General features: G+C 51.0%; 4 protein-coding genes across 8 annotated transcripts in view; 2 read left to right on the plus strand and 2 right to left on the minus strand.

The window, feature by feature from the left end:
- Ece2 (endothelin converting enzyme 2) overlaps nucleotides 1–11927 on the minus strand; it is a 34423-nt gene extending 22496 nt beyond the window's left edge. The window contains exons 1-3 of one of the 2 annotated variants that reach the window (XM_050146280.1): nucleotides 11009–11927; nucleotides 4938–5221; nucleotides 3707–4485 (exon numbers count right to left, since the gene is read on the minus strand). In XM_050146280.1, coding sequence (XP_050002237.1) covers nucleotides 4198–4485; nucleotides 4938–5221; nucleotides 11009–11333 — 897 coding nt within the window. In that variant the 5' untranslated portion in view covers nucleotides 11334–11927 and the 3' untranslated portion in view covers nucleotides 3707–4197. Of the gene's footprint in view, nucleotides 1–3706; nucleotides 4486–4937; nucleotides 5222–11008 lie in introns of those variants that run through there. The other variant, XM_050146281.1, reaches the window with a different exon arrangement.
- On the plus strand, nucleotides 1352–3606 carry Camk2n2 (calcium/calmodulin dependent protein kinase II inhibitor 2). 2 transcript variants are annotated; one of them, XM_050146283.1, is made up of 3 exons: nucleotides 1352–1800; nucleotides 2574–2647; nucleotides 2881–3606. In XM_050146283.1, exons 1-2 carry the CDS (start codon nucleotides 1632–1634, stop codon nucleotides 2642–2644), a joined length of 240 nt encoding a protein of 79 aa, XP_050002240.1. In that variant the 5' UTR covers nucleotides 1352–1631; the 3' UTR covers nucleotides 2645–2647; nucleotides 2881–3606. The 2 variants fall into 2 exon arrangements, with proteins under 2 accessions (XP_050002240.1, XP_050002239.1); XM_050146282.1 differs by having other exon boundaries at nucleotides 1355–1800; nucleotides 2574–3606.
- A 107-nt stretch (nucleotides 11928–12034) lies between the features above and the next one.
- On the plus strand, nucleotides 12035–17406 carry Alg3 (ALG3 alpha-1,3- mannosyltransferase). Of its 3 annotated transcripts, none has more exons than XM_050146277.1 (9): nucleotides 12035–12256; nucleotides 14097–14196; nucleotides 14292–14439; nucleotides 14533–14693; nucleotides 15111–15231; nucleotides 15839–16044; nucleotides 16196–16271; nucleotides 16820–16965; nucleotides 17120–17406. In XM_050146277.1, the coding sequence occupies exons 1-9, from the start codon at nucleotides 12061–12063 to the stop codon at nucleotides 17280–17282; spliced, it is 1317 nt and encodes a 438-aa protein (XP_050002234.1). In that variant the 5' UTR covers nucleotides 12035–12060; the 3' UTR covers nucleotides 17283–17406. The 3 variants fall into 3 exon arrangements, with proteins under 3 accessions (XP_050002234.1, XP_050002235.1, XP_050002236.1); XM_050146278.1 differs by having other exon boundaries at nucleotides 12052–12219; XM_050146279.1 differs by lacking the exons at nucleotides 12035–12256; nucleotides 14097–14196 and having other exon boundaries at nucleotides 14300–14439; nucleotides 14618–14693.
- A 139-nt stretch (nucleotides 17407–17545) lies between these two features.
- Vwa5b2 (von Willebrand factor A domain containing 5B2) overlaps nucleotides 17546–23336 on the minus strand; it is a 16559-nt gene continuing 10768 nt past the window's right edge. The window contains exons 14-21 of the mRNA XM_050146284.1: nucleotides 21844–22021; nucleotides 21444–21757; nucleotides 20752–20941; nucleotides 20305–20655; nucleotides 18858–18995; nucleotides 18695–18775; nucleotides 18390–18595; nucleotides 17546–18305 (exon numbers count right to left, since the gene is read on the minus strand). Coding sequence (XP_050002241.1) covers nucleotides 17757–18305; nucleotides 18390–18595; nucleotides 18695–18775; nucleotides 18858–18995; nucleotides 20305–20655; nucleotides 20752–20941; nucleotides 21444–21757; nucleotides 21844–22021 — 2007 coding nt within the window. The 3' untranslated portion in view covers nucleotides 17546–17756. The remainder of the gene's footprint in view (nucleotides 18306–18389; nucleotides 18596–18694; nucleotides 18776–18857; nucleotides 18996–20304; nucleotides 20656–20751; nucleotides 20942–21443; nucleotides 21758–21843; nucleotides 22022–23336) is intronic.

The following is a 23336-nucleotide window of genomic DNA, read 5'->3' on the forward strand; positions in this document are numbered from 1 at the left end:
TGATCAGGCTGAGACCCGCCAAGGGAGCAGTCCCTCGCACCTTCTCCCTACCTCTCAGGCCCCATTCTGACAGCAGATGTCTTTGCAATTAACACCCGAATAAGTGGTGCTGAAGGGAGGAAAGCCAGCACCCAGCAATCTCACTAGCTGCACGATTTGGCCGGACTAAAGGGAAGGTGTTGTCTTGCTTGGGACGTGGACAGAACCAACGGCGTCATAAGAATCTTTACCAGCTCTTCACTGTGAATGAGACACACCCTCCCTCCTAAGGCCAGTGGTTGCGCCAGAGCCCTCTCGCGCCAGAGAGCCGGTGACGCGGAGACTGACTGCTAGCCGGGCGGGGGCGGGGTTTGGGGGGCGGAAAGAGGTAAAGGGAAGAGCACACGTTCTGATCTGTGGAAGGGGGTGGGGAGAACTCTACCCTGGGCCCCAGCAACAAGGGCGGGGGACACCCTGTCCCTCCCGACGCTTACTAGCGCGCGCCTCGTGCTCAGGCACTCCGGGCTTCCCTGCGTCACCCGCATCCAGGGCGCCCGCCGCGATGCTGCCATTCATTTCTCCCACACTGCCAGCTAGAGCGAGCCTCCAGGGCTGAGGGAACCGCGTGGAGCGACTGGCGCTTTGAGTCTGGATTTTGGCGCCAAGAGCGGGCCTAGGGTTTGTGGGGAGTCTACTCTGTTGCGCGCTGCGGTTGCGGTGTTAAGATCCTACTGAAAGGCCGCAACGTAGTCTAGTGGGGACAGACCCGATGGTATCCATACAGGGGCCAAGTGTGGAGACAGATACAGAAAGTCCAAACCCAACACAGAGACCAGATCAGATGCACAGACGTAGAATGACAGATGCTGACAGTCGAATACAAATTGACCAGTTGCTGCTGGAGACCTGCGAGCATCTAGGATACAGGGACGCGCCAACCAAGGTGGCACCACCCCCAGGCCCGAGTTCTTCCCGCGCTCCGGTCGGCTGGTACCTTCCCCTGTCTTCACGCGTATTCCGCCCTCTCCAGGCGCCCTTCAGGGTCCGGGCCGTGTCCACTGCCAGTCTGGCCACCGCTTTCCGAAGCCCCGCCGCGCCCCCAGCTTTTGGCGCTCGGCTCCCAGGCGCGCTTCCCTAGCCGCGTAGTCCGACCCTCCCCTTCTCCCCTAAGCACTAGGCTACCCATTCTCGGCTAGCTCTCGCCTGCACCGGCCGCTGCGGTCTTCCCGGGCCCACGTGGCGGCCATTCCGGGCCATATCGCGGGAACCTCCCACGGCTGCTCGCTCCACTCCAGGGATCACCGGGCTCGCTCGGACCGCTGGGCCCCGCCTCTTTCCGCTGGCCGGTGCCCGCCCCGCCTCCACCGCGCCCCGCCTGCCGTTCTCTGCCGCAGTCGGGCGCTCATCGTCATTCCGCTCTCGCCGCCGCCGCCGCCCCCGCCCCGCCCCCGCCCGGTCCCCTCCGCTGCCGCCGCCGCCTGCCCAGCGGCCCGGGAGGCGGAGGCGCGGGGGAGGAGGCCCCGCTCGGCTCCGCAGTCCCGGATGCTGTATGACTTCATCCTTCCGCCGGCTCCCCTGCTGAGCTAGGGCCGGTCCGGCAGCTAGCCTCTGCCCGTGCCCCGCCGCAGTCCCTAGCCCGCCCGGTGCCCGCCATGTCCGAGATCCTACCCTACGGTGAGGACAAGATGGGCCGCTTCGGCGCAGACCCCGAGGGCTCCGACCTCTCTTTCAGCTGCCGCCTGCAGGACACCAACTCCTTCTTCGCCGGCAACCAGGCCAAGCGGCCCCCCAAGCTGGGCCAGATCGGCCGAGCCAAGAGAGGTACGCGGCCCGGGCCCGGAGTCGCCGCCTGACCCAGAAACCCTTCGCCCGGCGTCCTCAGGCTGCCGTTCCCCGTCAAGTGGCAGCCGCTCTTGCCGCAGACCAGCGCAGCCAGCTGCGCACCCGCCCGGGGTGGGGAGGGTCCCTGCTGTGGAGTTGTCCCATTCTTTTCCTCTCCCGGGAATACAGTGTCCCGGATTCGAAGCTCGCCACTTCTGGAAAAAGAGCCCTGGCTCCTGGTCGAGGGGGAGGGGCCGCTTAGGGTATTTGGGGCTGCTTGGCACTGGGAACGCAGGATGGTGGGCCGATTCCTTGGGCTAAGATGAGTAGGTGGATGCTACTGGAGGGCAAGGAGGCCAAGGGTTCGGTTGTCTTGTTTGTTTGCACGGGCAGGGGACTCCGGGTGCCAGTATCAGGACGGGGATTCAGCTGGAGGAGAGGGTTACACACCAGGTGGCAGTTTCATCTGAGCCCAGTTTGAGGAGGGGGTCTCTGTCGAAAGGAGAGATTTCCGATCAGTTTAGATGGAGGAAGGCTCAGGTGACAGGAAGGTTCGCACTGGGAATCTTTGAAAGAGGGGTGTTCCCACACAGGGAGGAGGTTTGGGTCCCAGGTCTGGTAGCAGGTAGGGTCCGCAGAAGAGTTCGGGTGGGGAGGGCATAGGTTTTCGAGTGGTGTCGCGGGACCATAGCCAGCAGAGTAGATCTGCGCGGGCCCCACTCTCGCCGCCGCCCCCCGAGACCACGCGGCTGATGCGCTTTCTCCCTGCGCAGTGGTGATCGAGGATGACCGGATAGACGACGTGCTGAAGGGGATGGGGGAGAAGCCTCCGTCCGGAGTGTAGACGCGCCGGCTCTGGCGGCGGGCTCCGGGCCCAGCCCCGCAGCGGCCAGGAGCACGGGCCGGCGATGCGGCTGCCGGCGCACCCCCGCCCGGGCCGAGGTGCCTGCGGGCGGGGGCTGCAGGGCCACGCCGCCGCCGCGGGGTCGGTGTTGCTACCGCCGCTGCCAGGCGCTCCGGAGCTGTCCGCTTCAGCACCACGGCGGCGGCGGTAGTGGTGGTGCAGACCAGCCCGGAGCCCGCCGACGCACTCATGCACTTTAGAACCTCGGGCCGCAGCTCCACCCCGCACACCGGAACCGACACAGAGACCCACGGCCCCCAGCCCGCCCTCTCCCGCACGGCTCCCCCCTGCCCCGCCCCTCCTCCGATCAATCTGGTCTGCAGCCCGGGCAGCTGCGGCGGCGTCGGACTGCACGGCCAGGGAGGTTTGGCTGCATATTTGCATGAGCTTCCTACCCACCTCAGCCTAGCCCTCCGGGTCTTTCCTCGACTGTACCCCTGTCTGGCGTGACCCCAGCCTCTTTCTAAGGGACTTCCTCAGCACATTTGTATTTTTATATCCGATTCTTTGTTTACTGGCTCCTCTCATGGTTTGTGCCCTTCCCCCACAGCCTCCGCCATGCTCTTCTGCGCCTGGCAGATAGGACAGGTGTTGAGACTGGGATGGGACAAGCCCCCAACATGGTAACTAACCACATGGCCAGTCTGCCCAAACCTGACCCCAGGAGGCTCATTGGGAGACTCCTCCCTCCCAAGGTATCACCTTTTAAGGGCCCAGATCTGATTTTACCTTGGACCCCTTCATGCTATCCCTGGGAACCCAAATGGGGACTGCTCAGTACCTTTGGATGACACCTGTGGACCTGAAGATGTTTTCAACCCAGGGTTGTCCTTTGTAAAAATGTTTCTCCATCCTCAATGTAACAGGAGTGTGTGAATAAACACAGACCTCCGTGTGTGTGAGTGTGTGTGCATGTGTGTGTGCTACTTTAGTCTGCTGGGAGACAGGTGTGGACAATCTTGGGTGCAAGTTCCCAGTGGAGAAGTGTTAGCAGGTGAGCATTAGGAAGGCACTCTTGTATGGAAAGATCGTAACCATACGTCTTCCTTAAGTACGCTTATAGCCTAAGCAGGACAGGTCACCAGTGTTGGGGCTGAGCTGGGATCAGAAATATAAGCAATCTAAATTCAAGATCTTTAGCCTCTTAAGGATAAATTCAGATTGGATAGGAATATCCAAGGTTGGTTGGTTTGCAGAGAAACTGTGTTGAACTTTACCTCAAAGTTCAACAAAATCATAGGACACTGTATGTTGGAGGAGATGCAGGAACCCTGTAGGAAAACAAAACAAAACAAAAAACCTAGAAGCTAGAGACCTGGGATTTGGGACTTAGTTGGACTCATACTGTATTGGTTGATATGGGCTCGATCCCACCAGCACTCTTTTATGCATGAGACCTCTGGGATTTGAGTACCCATTAACCAATTCCGCAGCCCCAAGTTGGGAATTTAGTGTACAAAGGCACAGAGGGCTTGGAGACCATGCTTCCAGTCTCACAGATGGATGGCACCGAGAAAGTCTTCGTTATCTGAGTCTTGGAGGAAGCAGGGTGAGGCAGGAGGACTGGGGGTCGACAGGAGCTGGGCCCCCAGGGCCAACTGGGTCACATTGAGCTCTCTGCCCTTCTGCATGACGTAGAAGTGGAAGTGAAAACCACTGCCATAGGTTGTGTGCCTCAGTGACCAGCCATAATGGGACTGAGCATAGTGTCTGCTCCGAAAGTGGGGACCCGCAGAAGTCATTGAGATGAACCGGCCTCCAGGAACCAGCACCCGGCTCACCTGCAAGGCAGACAGAGAAGCCATCAGTGCGGGATCATCTCCACGTTCTCAAAGGTCAGTACCACCCACAATGACCTCCTAATCAAACCTATCATCCAGGCTTTCTGTGAGAATAAGCCACCTTCTGCCTTTGGCTGTCCTATATAGGGCTCAATTCTGAATAGGGAGGGGGCATGGTCATGCAGGAGGTACAGCTTTCCTCTCAGCTCCTCACACCCCAGGCCTGCATCACCTGTCTGGAGCCTGGCTACCACCTCTCCCCTATGTCCAGTCAGTATCCAACCACTGGCCTATGTGAGCCTGGTCACTCCAGTCTCATCTGTTCTTCACTTTTGAAGGTGACGTGCTTCGAGTCTTACTTTCTGGTCTCTGAGATCTTCCAGGCTCTTGAAAATCCAACCCCTTTTCCCAGCATCTCGGTCTCTGTCTTTGCTGTCCTGTTGTTTCCTCACCTCAGTCAGCACCTGGTCCACAGTGTGGACACCTTCAGAAGAAACATTCCAGGGGTCCCGCTCCCCGGCCAGCAGGGCGTCCAGTGTACCCTTCTCGAGTACAACATCAAAGGAGTCACCAGGGAAGTCCAGCGCTCGCACATCCATGGTCTCCCAGCGTAGACTGGGCACGTGGGCGTAGCGAACTTGCATAGCTGCCACCACGACTGGAGAGTAATCCACACTGGTCACGTTAGGAAAACCGCCAAGGAATAGCTCGTAGCTCAGAGCACTGTTCCCGCAGCCTGCCATGGGAAGTGGAGTGGGTAGCAAAAGGGCTGGGTTAGCTTTGGTTCTCGTGCTCTATGGTGATTTATCCATTGGCTCCGTTTTCTCTCCATTCATCCTCTGACCCAGCACCAAGTACTTAAAGCAACAGGGTAGAGAAGACTGTTGAGCTTTGGAATCACACAGACTTGGGTACCAACAATCTCTCATTCTCAGCTATGTGGACTAGGGTAAGTTGCCTCAGTACCAAGAACTTGGAATCTCCATTTGAGAGAATGACAAGAACAGTCAGTAGCTAGCCTACCCACAGATATAATGCACTAAGTTTGAGAGCTAAAATCATCTGTGGAGTTGCTGGGAGAGCTTGGAACTCAAGATGTGGATTCTACTTTCCTAGTTACAAAGTCACAGAAAAGCATTTGAATCTCGGGGCTCCAGTTTCCTCGAATTCTGAATGTGTAAAATATTGGCATCATGAGAACCGTATTATTATTACCCTAATGATATCTCTAACCTTTTAGAGGATCTTGGAAGATAACGACCCCTGGAAGATGTCACAGTAGGGGTTATATAATCTTTTACTGATGTCCAAGGCAGAATTAATGAACTACGGGAAAACTAGGTAGAGGCATGCAGAAAAGCTGATCCACTGTACTAAACATAAGTATGGGACACTTTTGGTCTCTGCTGATAGAGTACCTGCTCTGGAGAGGGAGCTAAATGAAGAGGGTTCTTTCCTGGCACCCACAAAGCCCTGAGTTGGATCCTCAATGCCACATAAACAGAATGTAGTAGTGGATGCCTGTAAGCCCAGCAAGAGGATCATGAGACATCCTTGGCTACACCGCAAACTCAAAGCTAGCCTAGGCTACATGAGACCCAGGTGTTTGTTTGTTTTGGTTAGTTTTAAGTGTGTGCTGTCCAGGAGCTTGTACCCTGACAGGAAGACCAAACGCAGTATCACAGCTACCATATAATAACGCAATGAAGGACAGACTAGCATCACACAGGTGGGCAACTGACCCTACTTCAGGTAAGCTGCCAAGAGCTTCTGAGATACTGACAACAGCCTTTCTTCAGAAGAGTTGAGAAACAAGTAGTGTCTTGGGGGGTAAAGTATGGAGCAGGAGAGTCTGGGGTAAATTTCTACAATACAGTCTCTAAGCTAGGTATATGGTGGTTCACACCTTTAATCCCAGCACTTGGGAGGCAGAGGCAGGTGGACTCTGTGAGTTGGAGGCCAGCCTGGGTTACATGGTGAGACCCCGTCTCAAAAACAAAACCAACACCACTAACAAAAGAATGCAGTCTCTTAAGAAGGCAGGGCCAAGGAGAGGGAGATGGAGATTATAAAAGTAGATGCACAGCCCAGTCAGCAATCTGCTTTGAAAGATGCGTTGATACAGAGAAACCCTGTCTCAAAAAAAAAAAAAATTCAAAAAAAGAAAAGAAAAGAAAGAAAGAAAGATGCGTTGGTCTCTTGCAGGTCTTCCTGTGGCCAGTGTTGGGCTGAGAATGGGGCTGGCTACATAGCAGCTCTCCGCAGGCCCCATACAAGGATCTTTCCTACGTAGGATCCAGATTGCTTTGAATCCTTATCTGTCTGTGTCCTAGAATCCCGAGATTAGGAATTCAAGGCCAGCTTCATCTACACATGAGTTCCAGGCCAGCCTCTGTTATATAACACCATGCCTCAAAAAAACAAAAACAAGCTTGGCAGCACACACTTTAATCCCAGCACTGAGGAGGCACAGGCAGGCAGATCTCTGAGTTCCAGACCGGCCTGGGCTACATAGTAAAATTTGCCTTAAAAACAATAACAACAACAAACTCATATTTTAAAAAGTTCTTTCTTTTTAGATAGGCTGGCTATGCAGAATAACCTTCAACTCTGGTCTCTTTACTTCTACCTCTGGAGTCCGGGGACTCCATTCAGGTGTGAACCACCATTCCCAATTTATGTGATGCTAGGAACTGAACCAGAATGCTAGGCAAGCACTCACCCAGCTACCCTCCCCCGCAGCTAATTACAGCTAATAGCCACTGACCGCTCAGGATGATGCTAAGTAATGTGTAAGAGTTCTCTGTTTATTTTCAATACAGATTTATGCGGAAATGCTATTTTATCATCCCCATTTTTTAGATGGAGAAATCGAGGAAACAAAGGAACTTTCCAAGGCCTCATTGTCAGAAGTGGAGCCAGAATTTCGGCCCACACCTGTCTCACTCAAAGTCAGAGCTTTTATTTTATGTATTTATTTATTTAGGTTTTTCGAGACAGGGTTTCTCCGTGTAGCTTTGGAATCTGTCCTGGAATTCACTCTGTAGACCAGGCTGGCCTCAAACTCACAGAAATCTGCCTGCCTCTACCTCCTGAGTGCTGGGATTAAAGGCGTACGCCACCATCTCAGAGCTTTTAAACACCATACTCAACTGCCTTCCAGTTTTTAAGAGGCCGGCTCAAGTCCAGTGGTGACCCTTCAGCGGGGGCTACATTAGCACGACTATTAGGCTGTAATTCATTATGTAGTCATTCCATAGTTCCAATTGCCTCTCCCTGCCTGGTGCATAGCAAGACAGCAGAACTCGAAGTTAGAGAGCCTCCTTAGTTCACTGTATGGTGCATTATGGCAGCAGATGCTGTCAACTTTTTCCTCAGACCCCTGTACCCCTTTTGTAAGTTTTGGTAGCTCCCCAGGTTTTGGTATGTATTTGCTTCTAGTGGTTTTCATCTGTGATGCTTCAGGCTGAAATCACTCTTGGAGAATTTTTGCCTGAGAACACAATTTTGTTTATCTTCTCGCCTTTCCCCATTCCTACCAGTTTCTCCGGGAAGCTACTACTGGATGAATGACTCTCAGGATTCTTTCTGGGGAACTCAACCCAAGACTATGACTCACAGTAGAATCAGTATCTTTTTTTATATAAGTTTTGGGCAGTTGTAGTGACTCACACCCATAATCTCAGCACCCAGGAGTTAAACACAGACAGTTCTCTGTGAGTTTGAAGCCAGGCTAGTCTACTGGTGAGTTTCATGCCAGCCAGGACTACATGAGACCCTGTCTCAAACAAAGTTTTATTAGACAGCATCAATTTTTTTAATGTACTGTCAGTCACCTGTATCTATTACTACAGCAGAAAAATATTTACTACCTGGTCATGTTCACAACTGGTTTATAGACCCCCCTAGCCTACAGTAACTCATAATAGTCATAATAGTCGTTACTAGCTTTAGAAGTTGATTAAATTGCCGGGCGGTGGTGGCGCACGCCTTTAATCCTAGCACTCGGGAGGCAGAGGCAGGCGGATCTCTGTGAGTTTGCGGACAGTCTCCAAAGCTACAGAGAAACCCTGTTTTGAAAAACAAACAAACAAAAAAAGTTGATTAAATAAGTCAGAAGGGCCCAGCATTTTGTCTGGCACATGCCAGGTGTTCTACTCCTATTTCTTGAGAAGAAATGTAATATAGATGACTCCCCAAATTCTGAGTCCTGTTTTTAGATCTTGAATATCTAAGCTTTCTGAAAACCTTAACTTCTACATTTAGACTTTCCATCCCTCCTATCCAGTAAACTAAAACCTCCCAGTCAAGAAGACTTTAATGCGCAGGGTGGTGGTGGCACACACCTTTAATCATACCCTTCAGGAGGCAGAGACAGGCAGATCTGGTCTACAGAGCAAGTTCCAGGACGGGCTCCAAAGCTACAGAGAAGCCCCATCTCAAAACAAACAAACAAAAAAACGGGGGCAGGGGGCCTTTAATGCAGTGTCCTGCCCACCAGCAGCATGGCAATCAGTTGTGGAGATTGTTGGAATCTCCCGAAGCCGCATTGGCTGTGGCCATCTGCAGTCCCAACACTTGGAGGGTAGAGGTGGAGGATGGTTGCAAGTTCAGGGCTAGTCTGTCCTAACCAGTAAGCCTCAGGCCTGTTAGTGCACAGAGCAAGACCTTATTACAAGATAAGACAAAAGATGCCCCAAATCCATCTTAGAGTTCCCTGGAACTGGAATCTCAGGGTGGTGCCTAGCTTGCCAGTTAATTTTGAAAGGCACTAAAGTTTGATAAACATAATTCTACGGTAAATCTACAAATGAACACAAAAGTATATAACCACAGAATTCAGGAAACTGTTTGCTTCTGGTAGTAAGAAGTTATGGAAAAACTACAAGGAAACTCTGAAAACACATGAAGCTTTGTGACAGGTATTGTTCTCAATAGTTAGCATGCTCATCTAGTCACTAAGAAAAATCTTGTATGTAAGCCTGGCAGTGGTGACACACCTTTAATATAATCCTAGCACTCAAAAGGCAGAGGCAGGTAGATCTCTGTGAAATGGAGGCCAGCCTGGTCTATAAAGCAATGTCCAGGACAGTCAGAGCTGTTACACAGAGAAACCCTGTCATGAAAAACATCCCCTCCAAAAAATTCTGATATGTAAGTTCTCATTTCCTTATTTATGTTTTGTTTTGTTAAAATCAGGTCTCTCTATGTAGCTATACTGGAACTTGTTGCATAGACCAGGCAGAGATTCGCCTGCCTCCCGCCTCCCAGTGCTTGGAATTAAAGGTGTAAATCACCACACCCAGCTAAATTTTCTTTTCTTTCTTCAAAACGGGTTTCTCTGTGTAACAACAGTACTGGCTGTCCTGGAACTTGCTCTGTAGACCAGGCTAGCCCCGAACTCACTGAGATCCGCCTGCCTCTGTCTCCCAAGTGCTAGGATTAAAGGCGTGCGCCATCACCATCCGGCTCATTTTCTTAAGGCATGCAAATGGAGACACAGAAACTTAAAGATTTTGTGCAAGATTACAATACCAGCTAAGCCAAGTTTCTTACATTAACTCCCTGCTCCCGGAGTCCAAATTCTTAGTCACTACGTTATGCTTTCTAGTCCTGATCATGTTCTACTCCCAAATTGAGTAGAGCAGACACACACATAATATTATTTATACTTTACATATGTATGTGTAAGAGATATCCTTTATCTTTATCAAATATTTCACTTAAATGTATACAGGATTTAGAGGCAGAGGCAGGTGGATCTCTGAGTTCCAGGCCAGCCCGTATCACACAGTGAGACCTGTCTCAAACAAACAAAACAAAATGTATACTGACTTCTACTAAACAAAAATTTAAAAAACTATATTTGGAAGGCAACTCTACTCATCCAGACTCATTCTAAGGGTTTCCAGCGGCTGACAGTGGGAGAGCTGGACCTCACAGAGATTTGCTTTACATCCTAGCTTCTCTCTTTGAGAAACGACACCTACCTCAGCTGCAATTCCCCAGCAGACTCAAGGGGCGTTATCCTACCCTACTAGTGTTTAGAACCAAGTGTCAGCTGGAGCTCAGAGAAGTAACTCCCTTTACCTGACAATAGTTCCGGGTACCCACTGGTGCGAAAAGAAAACTCGGTGTTATGCTCGAGGTGCCTGCACATGACTTGCTCCAGAAAAAATGGCAATCCCATTTCTAGAAATGGAAACTGAAGCACACAATGGATTCATGACTTGTTCTATGTTACACAGCCAGTTATGGTGGGACTTGAAGTAGGTCCACAGATCGGAGCTCTCCATTGTCTGGGACAGGGTCATGCCCCTCGCTGGGACACCGAAGAAATCTTTTATCCAGAGTACTGACGATCTCTTATGTCTGTTTGCCCTGGCTAAATACAGACGGATTCTGAAGGTACTGAATCTTGGCTCCGAACCGGGGTGTCCTCGTACAGGAGAAAGGAGAAGGAAGAAAGCGGATGAGGTCTGGCCAGCGACCCCCTGGCTGGGACAGCATCGGGACTACCCACCTAGCACGAGGATACGGTCCTCAGGACACAGCTCCGGCTCTAAGAGGGCACGGAAGGAAGCGTAGTCACCGAACCATTCGTAGGGTCCAGAATCGGTTGCATCTTTGTAGCGCTGGTCCCAGTATTGGACTTCGCGGTACTGGAAGTTCTGCTCGGGTAACTCCGGAGAGGACACAGAAGTCCCGGGAGAGGCCATGCTCTGGGCTGCGCCGCAGCCAGGGCGGAGCTTAGGAGCCCAATCGCCGAGGTAAGAACTGGGAGGAGGATCCTGTGGTTCCGCCCTCTCCTGCAGATGCTCGCCACGAACACGTGGAACTTCCGTCATCTTCTAAGCTCTGTTTTGATAGTCTTCCGGCTGGGAAGCTGAATTGTTTGGTGTCTTCACGCACTACCCTGCCTCTCGCAACTCGACCACATTTCCTCGTGTCAAGACTCACCCGGGTTCATCGCTGCGTCCTTTCGTGTTCGGTTTCAACAACCCTTCCCATTAAAAAGCCTGATTAATTAGAGATTTCTTTCCCAAGACGTTTGGATCACCCGAAGGAAGGCGGGAGGAACACAGAAAGCAGCTTTGCCCGCTACGGTGAACACAATGACGCTCGGCACAGGCCAAGTGGAAAATTGGGCTTGGAGAACAGAAGCCAGAGCTGTTATTTGCTGGGCAAACATTCAGATATACTAGCGTTTGTGTGCTGTGTGCGGTACATCCACCGAGAAGACTGTGTGTATTCTTATTACAACAGAGTGTAGTTCTCCAAAGGAGATGCGTCCTAAGCGCTAGTTATCTCATTCAGGTTCATATACCCCCATTAGAAATATCTCCCACCACTGTATATAATAAGCAGTAGATGTGTATCCAATGGATCATTTTTAGCTAGAAAGCCTAGCGCGCTAAACCCAATTAAAAGAAATAAACTACAGTGGAATAAACATGGATTCTTGTGACTTGGAACAGCGTTTGGTCTGAGAGGACGCGCAGGGCGGAGAGCGGAACCTAGTATCTTAGGCTTGGTTTCCCCCGGGTGGGACCACAAGAGTGGCGCACCGTCAAGATGGCTGCTGGGCTACGGAAACGCGGCCCGCCGGGTTCTGTTGCCCAGCCGGCAGGACTCTGGGAACAGTGGCTGCAGCGGGCCTGGCAAGAATGCTGCCGTCTGCTGCGGGAGCCACGCTACACACTGCTGGTGGCCTCCTGCCTTTGCCTAGCAGAGGTGGGCATCACCTTCTGGGTCATTCACAGGGTGGCATGTGAGTTCACTAAAGGGGAGAGACCTGGAGGGAGGGAGGGAGACTCGGACCTTTGACGCAAACTAGATTACAGAGCATTCATTTATCATTCAAACCCATATCCTTTACCCGAGCCTCAAGCCCGCTTTCCTGAAAAGGGATCGTATAATCTCTCTCATAAAGAAGGGCGGTACCCTGGAGATTGCCCTCTGCGTTTAAAATCCAGCCTGATAAGAAAGCCTAAGCTAAGTCAGTTCTGGCTAGAGTTAGTGTGCTGTGGCTGCTGCTTGTCTGGATCCTTAGACAGATCTGTTTTATTCATGCATTTAATTCTTTTTTTTAAGAAATATTTATTTATTATGTATACAATATTTTGTCTGTGTGTATGCCTGCAGGCCAGAAGAGGGCACCAGACCTCATTACAGATGGTTGTGAGCCACCATGTGTTTGCTGGGAATTGAACTCAGGACCTTTGGAAGAGCAGGCGGTGCTCTTAACCTCTGAGCCATCTCTCCAGCCCTCATGCATTTAATTCTTACGTCTTGAAAGTCCTTTTGAAGAATGAAGACTTGTCACCTCTTGAGACCGTTAACTATTACCTGTGTCTTTTTTTCTAGGATCAGTTTACTTTTTTTTAAGTCTCACTGTATAACCATACTGGTCTGGAACTTGCTTTGTAGGTTGCTTCAAACGCAGCAAGATCTGCCTGCTTCTGGCTCCTAAATGTTAAGATTAAAGGCAGGCACCATAACTGGCTTCATAAAGACCCTGTTTTCTAAAAAACGAGAGTAAGGAACATTCAAGAAAGATATTCACCATTAACTTCTAGCCTTCACACTCATGTACACACCCACCCATATGTGTGTACACACATGTGCATATGAACACAAAAAAAAAGAGAAAAAGAGCAAGCCTGTTTCCTTTTAAGAACTGAAAAGGAAGGCTGGAAAGATGGCTCAGTGCTTAAGAGCACTGACTGCTGATCTTCAGAGAAACCGGGTTAAATTCCCAGCACCAATATGGCAGCTCACAACTGTCTGAAACTCCAGCTCCAGGGAATCCATTGCAGAAATACATGCAGACAAAACACCAGTGCACATAAAATAAAAATAAATAAATCATTTTTAAAAACACTGAACTGGGTGGTGGTGGTCACTCCTTTAATTCCAGCACTTGGGAGGCCGAGACAGGTGGATCTCTAAATTTGAGGCCAGCCTGGTCTACAAAGCAAGTTCTAGGACAGCCAGGACTATAACACAAAGAAACCCTGTCTTGAAAAACCAACCAACCAACCAACAACAACAAAAAACCTGAAAAGAATGCTAGGCAGTGGTGACACACTTTTAATCCCAGCACCCTGGAGGTAGATACTGAGTTTGAGATACCTAGATTCATGGGACTAAGAGAATGGCTTAGCAGGTAGTGTTTGCCATGCAGGTGTGAAAAAGAGTTCAGATCCCCAGTACTCTACATAAATGCCAGGCAGGCATGGTTGTCTACCTGTAATCCCAGCACTTCAGTGGCAGGACAAGGGGATCCTTTGAGCAAATTGACTAACTAGACTCTGATGTACCATATATCTATATGATCTATACGTGTGTGCATATATATGTATGTACATATATATACACATATGGTAGAAAGTGACGGAGGAAGATACCAAATGCCAAGCCTTCAGACACACACACACAAAGTATCTGGGATCACACACAATGCGCTATGTGTGTTAGATAAGGGATAGTAATGGAAGAGAGGAGCCTTGGGAATGAGAACTCTGTGCTCTAGTGGTCTGAAAGCATGGGGGTTAGAGGCAGGCAAGTTCTGTACTCACAGGTAACTAGACCATATTATCTCCTTCCAGACACAGAGATTGACTGGAAAGCCTACATGGCCCAGGTGGAGGGTGTCCTCAATGGCACATATGACTACACACAGCTGCAGGGTGACACCGGACCTCTTGTGTAAGTGAGGTTAGGGGTTTGAGGAGATTGTGACGGGCTGGGAGGGTTCCAGGATGATTGCCCTGGCCTGGGCTCATGTTCCCTTTCATCTCCAGCTACCCCGCTGGTTTTGTGTACATCTTTATGGTGCTGTACTATGCAACTGGCCAGGGCACTGACATCCCGATGGCCCAGAACATCTTTGCTGTGCTCTACCTTGTCACCTTGCTGCTTGTTTTCTTGATATACCACCAGACCTCCAAGGTGAGTCTGTGCTACAGGACCAGCTGGTTCTGCCCTCAAGTGGGTGATGGGGTGACTCAGGTTTGGGGAGCTGACCTTGGTGCCCACCTTTAGGTACCTCCCTTCGTCTTTTTCTTCATGTGTTGTGCCTCTTACCGTGTCCACTCCATCTTTGTACTGCGGCTCTTCAATGACCCAGTGGCTATGGCATTGCTCTTCCTAAGCGTCAACCTCTTCCTGGCACACCACTGGGGTTGGGGCTGCTGCTGTTTCAGGTCAGTGCCCCTCACTTCTGGCCCCCTCTGTCACCATGGACATTCCCAAATCTCCCCAGTGTTCCGAAGCAGAGGGCGTAAAGAGTGGTTAGATAATGTAGGTCACTCTGGGCCTCCCTGAACAAGAAAGTCCCTTTGTCCCCATGCTGTCCTCAGATGGCACCCATTGTTGGAATTGACCCTTGAACCTTGTAAATATGTTACTTGGTGTGTGATCAGTTAGGCTGGACATAGGGACTCGATGTTAATCCCTTATTCCCAGGTCATTTTATACCCCTCTGGCAGTTCTGGATGGGGACCACATCCTGGTGCTTGCTGGCCTGGAGAGAGGAATCTCTGGGGAGGTGGGTGTGTCTTTGCATGGGGCACACAGTCCTGGAGCTGATCTTCACCTTTCCCCTCCTTTGTCCATTACAGCCTGGCCGTCTCTGTGAAGATGAATGTTCTGCTCTTCGCCCCTGGGTTGCTTTTTCTTCTCCTTACTCAGTTTGGCTTCCGTGGTGCCCTCCCCAAGCTGGCCATCTGTGCTGCTATTCAGGTGCCTCTTCATCCTCCTCTTACCCATGAGAAAGAGCCACTTTCAGGTCTCCTTAAATCTCTTAAGTCTTCCTCAAAAGCCAGCACACAAGAGTTTGGAGTTGATTCTGACCTGGGCAGCCACTGCCTTTGTCTTTTAGGTTACATGGCTACTGGATTTGGCAGGCCTCTGAGAGGCCTCCTAAAGCTGCTTGCTTAAGACCTGGTGAATCAGCTGGACATGGTGGCATACACCTTTAACCCTAGCACTTGGGAGGCAGAGGCAGGTAGATTTGAGTTCAAGGTCAGCCTGGTCTACGTAACAAATGCCAGGCCAGCTAGGGATATAAAGGGAGGCTCTCTCTAACACACACACACACACACACACACACACACACACACACACACACACACAAATGGTGAATTCTTGAGGAGGGCAGTGTGATCCCCTCCCTCCTATGCTGCTGTAGTGTCTGGCTCTGGTGGGGAGTGGGAGTGGAAGGCTTCCTGCTACTCCTGTTGGAAATACAGGAGCTTCTGGGTCTCCCATCCCACTGTGCTGTCCTAAGTCCTACCCTGAAGGCTGGGGTGAGTCTTAGCAGCTCTGCTGGCATCACACCCATCCTCAGGTGGTGCTGGGACTGCCCTTCCTGCTGGAGAACCCCATTGGCTACCTATCCCGCTCCTTTGACCTTGGCCGTCAGTTTCTCTTCCAATGGACAGTGAACTGGCGCTTCCTTCCTGAGGCCATCTTCCTGCACCGCGCCTTCCATCTGGCCCTGTTGGCTGCCCATCTTACCCTCCTCTTGCTCTTTGCCCTCTGTAGGTGGCACAGGTGAGAAACAGGGGTTACTATAATGGGAAGATTCGGGGGATGGAGCTTAGGCCTCAGGAGCTGCTTGGGGGTGATGTTAAGCTCACAGTGGTTGATCTAGAATTTGGCACACAATCGAAGCTTGCTAAATGTCTGAATGACTTCTCTTCAGAACAGGGGAAAGTATTCTGTCGCTGCTGAAGGATCCTTCCAAAAGGAAAATTCCCCCCCAACCCCTCACACCTAACCATATCCTTTAAATCATGAAAAGGTAAGTTGTGATCTGTCCAAGTGCAGATAGAGGCTTAGCTGTTGGCCTCAGGTCAGGGTTAGGGTTGGGGAAGAGGCAGGAGCCCATTCGTGGAGCCTGTCCTCTGCAGCAAACACTACACTGAGCACCTTACATGTCTCAGCACAGTTTAGGCTTAACTCTGCCTCTGGGGCCAGCACCGAGGGTGCCTGTACTCTTCTCAGTATCGTCCTAAGAGTCCATCCACCTTCACGGGTAATCCACCGGAGTTGGGGAGGTACTTGGATTACTTTTACAGAAGGAAGAATTAGGGCTAGGAAGTGAGGGACTAAAACTCCTTAGGCTTTGCAGTCCCAAACATTCCTGTCACCCTCCTAAACTGAGGAACAGATCCAGAGAGGCTTAGAAGCTGGTCCGGGGCATGCTTGTGGGAATGGCAGGACCAGGGCAGGCTGCTTTCTAACCCCAGAACTTTTGCCCTTCTTTTTGAACCCTCATCCTCCATCACGCTCTCTAGTCCTGTGCACGGCCTTAACTACCCTATTACAGATCGTCTCCACCCTCTTCACCTCCAATTTCATTGGCATCTGCTTTAGCCGCTCCCTCCACTACCAGTTTTATGTCTGGTATTTCCACACACTGCCCTACCTCCTGTGGGCTATGCCTGTGCGCTGGCTCACACATCTGCTCAGGTACTGGCTGGGACAACCTGGGAGAGTGGGAATGAGATAGGGAACTTCTCCTCCCAAAGCTATGACCCTAGAAGGGGATGGTGGGTGGGTCTAAGCATGAGAAGCCCAGGAGCTACCGGCCTTGAAATGGATAAAATCCTTTTCTCATTTCCAGGTTGCTGGTGCTAGGACTCATTGAGCTTTCCTGGAACACATACCCATCCACATCCTTCAGCTCTGCCTCCCTGCACATATGCCACGCTGTCATCCTGCTGCAGCTCTGGCTGTCCCCCCAGTCTTCCCCCAAGAACATCCAGCCTAGCCGGAAAACTCACTGAAATCCACCTCCTCCTAGGACTCGCCCAGGCTCATGGGTGGAATAGACTCTGTGTTCTTAGAATAAACCTTGCCAAGTCCACCTTTGTGCAGGCTACATAAAGGTGATGGTTGTTCATGCCTAGACCATCTGTGCCTAGATGCTGTGAGGTGCATCTTCCTAACATAAAACTGCGCCACCACCGCCCGGCTTATCAGGCAGTCTTAAGAGGCACTTTATTGCATAGGACTTGGGGCTGTAGCTCTCTCCTCTTCCATTGTCCGATAGAGAGCTCAGAGCACATGGGAGGGGTGTGTGTGGGAAGAGAGAAGAGAGCACAGGCAGGCACTTTCTGTGATGGCAGGGGTATTCTGGGGGAGGAGATGAAGCGCTGGAGGACAGCAGACACCAACTCATTCTTTCCCAGCACCAGGAGACTGGCCCTGGGTGGCAGTGACTTTGTGTTGGGGGTCGCTATCCAGAGCTACAGGCAGCCTTACACATTCGCAGGGCTGTAACACAGCAAGTGTAGCTGCAGATTCTGGTCCCAGTGTCGCAGTAACAGGAAGAGCCCCCGGGCGGCAGCTTTGAGGGCAGTCAGATCAAGGCCATCAGGCAGGTGTTGGGCCCTCAGCCAGCAGTCGGCTTTGGATGCTGTCAGTTCCCACTCGCCAAAGGCAGCTGCGCAGCGGTGCTCCAGCCATGCCAGGGCCACTGCTGTGGCCCAGGTGCGCCCCCGCAGATCAGAGCTGCCCTGCCTTTCCATTCCTTCTGAGACCTCAGTATCTGAGCCCCGTCCACTGTCTACTTGGCCTGGACCCTCAGAGCCTGAGCTGGGGGACTGGCTGCAGGAGGCTGTGGCGCTGTCACCCTGGCCAATACCAGGGCCCAGAAGTGCCCAAGGAGATGAGGCCGAGGTGGGGCTGAGACTGGCACGGTGTGCAGCAAAGGGTGAGGCCCGGCACAGGCGCTCCTGAGGAATGCGTACCGCGGCACAGAAGGGTTCATCCAGGCGGAAGGAGCCTGGGGCCTCTTGCAGTCTCACCTGAGGAGAGAAGAGGTGGGGGGAGGGGAGCTGAGACAGAGCTCTGACGCTAGTGGTGCCACCCTCCACCTCCCCAGTCCTCACCAAAGGCAGGTAGTCATGGTTGCTGCCATCACTGTTGCTGTCACTAATCTGGCCCTTATTGGAGCTGCAGAGTCTGCGATGACGACCTAGGCTGAGCCTGGAAGCGGCCGAAGGCTGGCGGGGCAAGCCATGATGACCTCCAGTCGGGGATCTGGGCTCCCCCAGTGTTGATTTGGAGTTGTCATTTAAGTCCAGGTCCCAGGCACCTGCAGAAGAGCCTCACTGATGTCCTACAGAAGGGTCACCCAATACCAGCAAGAGGCCTAAAGGCCACTTGCGCCCAACCCACTGCCCTTGAGCCATACCTTTAGAGTGGACTGCTGTAGGCAGAGGAGCTGCAGCCAGATGGTCTTGAGAGGCAGACGGGCCTGAGAGCTCAGCTGGATCTGCAGGAGTACAGAAGTCAGTTCTGCTGGGTAGCCAGCGAGGTGAGGTCACACCCTCGAGGTCACCAGGGAAGGACCATACCTGAACTCCACACCTGAAGGGCTCCAGGCAAGACTTCCCTAGTGGAAACATCTACAGCAACAGGGCAGGTAAAGTGGGAAGGGGCACAGCTGGCCTTGCTTGTCTGAACGGCTCGGAGCCAGGACCTTCTGACTCGGCCTGTGAATCAAAGCAGTGGCATGCTCAACTCCCACCATCTGTAGAAAGCTGCATAAAAGCCACTGGAAAGCAAGGCTGGAGAGATGGCTCAGGGGTTAAGAACACTGGCTGTTCTTCTAGAGGTCCTGAGTTCAATTCCCAGCATCCACATGATGGCTTATGACCATCTATAATAGGATCTGATGCCCTCTTCTGGCCTGCAGGTGTATATGCAGAGCACTCGGATATAAAATTAAAACAAAAACCTAGAAAGCCAAAGGTGGATTTAATCCCAGCACTAAGGAGGCCAAGGAGGCCAAAGCATTCTGATACATGAATTTCAGGCCAGTCAGGGCTACAGGGCAAGACCCATCTCAAAAACAACTAGAATATGAACAGAGGATGGCCAAGATGGTGAAGAACCAGATCTAGCCATCTTTGACAAGAAATAGGCTGTATCTTCAACTCACAGTTGGACTAGGAGTAATCTTCCTGCCTTTGCCTTTACAGGTGTATAACACCATACCCACTATGATTCAAATGTAGAGAGGAGGTTAGGTATAGGCCAGCTTTAGAGCAAGGGTATTGGATGGCACATCGCAGGACTTCAGGTCTTGTGTTATCCTAGGTTGACCCAGAACTCTGAATCTTGTCTTGTCTTGACTGCTAGGACTTTGGACATGTGCCCAGATACCCACCACCATGTGCACTCATTTGAGTGCTGTTCAGAACTTTCTGTAATCCAACATGGTAGTCATTAGCTTCATGTGACTGTTGAGTGCTTACAGTGTGGTCAGGGACAGTGAAGAATAGATTTTAATAGTCTCATTGAATGGAAGATTTATTTTCATGTGACAGTCACTATTACAAGATCATGCTGCCTTCCATTTTGGCTGCTAAGAATTTGCAAGAGTATATAATTTAATGTTGTGTATCTTGTAATATACCTTAATTTTTTTTTATTTACGTATGTGGGTGTTTTGCTTGCCTGTGTGTCTTTGCACTACATACATGCTAGTGCACATAGAGAAGAGGGTGTCAGGTCCCCTGGAATTGGAGTTACAGATGGTTATGAGCCACCATGTGGGTGATGGGAATTGAACCTGGTCCTATGGAAGAGCAACCAGTATTCTTAACCACTGAGCCATCTCTCAACCCTAGTTTCCGTTATTTTCACTTTTTCTCATTACTCCGCAAAATTTCTTACCCTGTCAGTGTGGTGAGTCACCTCACATCCTTTGTGACACAGTAAGAAAGAGAGTGTCTTAACACAAAGAACCATGCTTTCACTATTTTCTGTCCCAAGCCTCTGTGCCTAGTAGCAACTTACCTTGCTCAGCTGTGGTTTCAGCTCTTCCACGGAGAGCCAGCTGTTCGTTGTCGCGGACCACAGAGGCTGCAGTCAGCCGATGGAGTGCCTGATCCCACGCAGCTTCTCTTCCAGGGAGTGATGTAGGCTGTGAGCCATCCCCAGGACCCCAGAGCTCCTCCAGCCCTGCACCCACCTCCCAGCACATTGGCTGTTCCCCACACAAGGCCCGGATCACCACATGACAACGTGGAGCCTGGGGGGGCAGAGGCTCTGAAGAGGTTGGTTCCCCATTGGGTGGTACAGCCTTGAATAAGAAAGGTGGTTCCATCAACATATCCCAGTCCAAGGGGGCTGGGGAGAGCAGGTTTCCTGGAGAGAGATGTCGGGTGTAGGCAACATGGTGCGCTGTGCTCCACGTCCCCACAGCTTTGATATCAGAAACCCAGCTTCCCATCCAACCCTTACCTGAATCATCTAGGCCCTGACCCAGCTGTTGTCCCGGCTCAGGGCCTGATCCATCTGGTATTGCATCTAGAGAGGGGTGCCGGGGTCTACCAGAAACTGGGTTTGTGCGGCCGGAGGGAGATGAGAGACTTCGCCCAGCCAGAGCTGCTCTGTGCCGACGGCCCAGCACCTCAGCACTCAAGGCTCCCACCTGTGTGAGATGTGGAAGGTCAAGGAATTCAGTTTCTGGCCATCGTAAAGTTGGCAGCTGCCCATAATTCTGTCCTCCAACTGTATTTCCCACTTTGGATTGTTTCTTGAAGATAGATAGATAGATAGATAGATAGATAGATAGATAGATAGATAGATAGACAGACAGACAGACAGACAATAGATAGACGATAGATAGATAGATAGATAGATAGATAGATAGATAGATAGATAGATAGATAGATGATAGATATTCACATACATACAAGAATCTCATCTTTTAACTTGCTTCTTCTTGGCATCCTTACCTTCCTAACTCCCTCAAACAGCCATTCTGACTCTGAGCAGTCATAATACCATGCCCCTGTGTTCTTCACTGGTTGTGATAATCATAGACGTAGATTTACCCATCTATCTCTTTAGCTAGAGTTAATGGACATTGCACACAGCATGCGGTAAATAAATGTTTGATACATAATGGATGAATGTGTACTAGATCTCACCTTGAATGGAGATGGTGGGGGTACAGGCAGGGGGCAAGAACGGGAGCCTGCAGGCTCTACCCAGGTCAGGCTTCGGCAGCCCTGCTGAGAAGGGGGATCCAGGGGAAGGCTACCATTGGGAGAGCCGGGTCCCTGGGAGCCTGGGGACTCGCTGCTGCAGGTGGAGCCCGGGCCTGGCTCAGGGCTGGCAGAGCAGTGGGTAAGCACATACTGCTCCCGGATGTATGAGGACTGGAAGATGCGACGCCATATAGCTGTGTCAGATGAGGGGTTGGGTCCAGGGTCCGTGACCGGGTCTGTCAGAGCTTCCACACCTGCTGGAGAGCAGGAGAATGGGCCCAGCCCTCATCCTTCCCCCTGCCCTGTCCAGCACAGCCGCAAACACATGCAGGGTACTCACTCTGCTCCGAGTCTCCTGCAGCCCATGGGCTCGACAGCAACAGCTCTGCTGACACCGTGCCTGTTCCCGGTGGCTCTGTGGTGTGTGTAGGCTCGGTGCCAGGGCTGGTGACAGAGAATGCCTCCTCTGGCGATGGGAACACTGAACCGCCCAAGCTCTGCCAACCAGGCTCTTGGCCCTGGGGAAAATGGTATTGAGGGAAAAATTAACTAATCAATACCTTTTCCAAGTGTGTGTGTGTGTATATATATAGTTTTTTGGGTTGTTTTTGTTTTTTGTTTTTGTTTTCCAAGACAGAGTCTCACTATGTAGCTCTGGATATCCTAGAACTCTCTATGTAGACCAGGCTGGCCTTGAACTCACAGAGATTCTCCTGCCTCTGCCTCCTGAGTGCTGGGATTAAAGGCGGGCACCAGTACATTCAGCTCCAAGCATAATTTTAAATCATAGGAAGTAAAAGCTAACAAGTAAGAAACAAGGGCCAGCAAAATAGCTCAGTGGGTAAAGGCACTTGCTGTACAAACCTGACCACTTGTGTTTGAGCCCTGGAACCAAGGTAAAGGTAGAAAGAGAACTGAGAGTACAGTTGTCCTCTGACCTCCACACGAATGTTATGGCATGCATACATCCACATACACTCACGTAAAGGAAAGTGGAATAGGATTTAAAGATCCTTTTATTATTATGATGATGATGATGGATGTGTTTGTATGTGTGCACAAGCCACAGCTCACTTTTGGAGGTCAGAGGACAGCTCAGCTCACAGGAGTTGCTTCTTTCCTACCATGGGGATTGAACTCAAGTCATCAGGCTTGGCAGCAAGTGCCTTAACACACAGAACTGAACAATGACAATACTAATTGCCAATTCTGCTAACGTAGAAGGAAGAAATCATACCAGTTCCCACTCCTAGACAAAGAGCTATAGGCAACTAACGATTGCTGAGAGAGGAGGGAAGATCAGTCTTACCCAGGGAAGAGTCCCCTAATTGGTTATCCAATACAAAGTGGTCAGCCTTGAACTCATAAGCACACAAACAACTTTAAACAAATCGAGCAGGTTGTATTTATATAGTTATGTATTTATAAGCATATAACAATAATAAAAGGCCTTCAGTTTGGGAGAAAGTAAGTGGGGAATTGGAGGGTTTGGAGAGAGGAAATAGAAGGAAAGAAGCAATGTAATTATATTTCAATTAAAAATTTAGCCGGCGGGCAGCTGAGGACAGAGAACCTGAAATGACCCTATCCTATAGCCATACTGATGAATATCTTGCATATCACCATAGAACCTTCATCTGGAGATGGATGGAGATAAAGACAGAGACCCACACTGGAGCACCGGACTGAGCTCCCAATGTCCCAAGGAGGAGCAGAAGGAGGGAAAATATGAGCAAAGAAGTCAGGACCACGAGGGGTGCACCCACCCACGGAGACAGTGGGGCTGATCTATTGTGAGCTCACCAAGGCCAGCTGGACTGCGACTGAAAAAGC

The sequence above is a fragment of the Alexandromys fortis genome, unplaced genomic scaffold, assembly GCF_014885135.2.
Source record: "Alexandromys fortis isolate MF-2015 unplaced genomic scaffold, M_Fortis_MF-2015_v1.1 scaffold_56, whole genome shotgun sequence".
Lineage (NCBI taxonomy): Eukaryota > Metazoa > Chordata > Mammalia > Rodentia > Cricetidae > Alexandromys > Alexandromys fortis.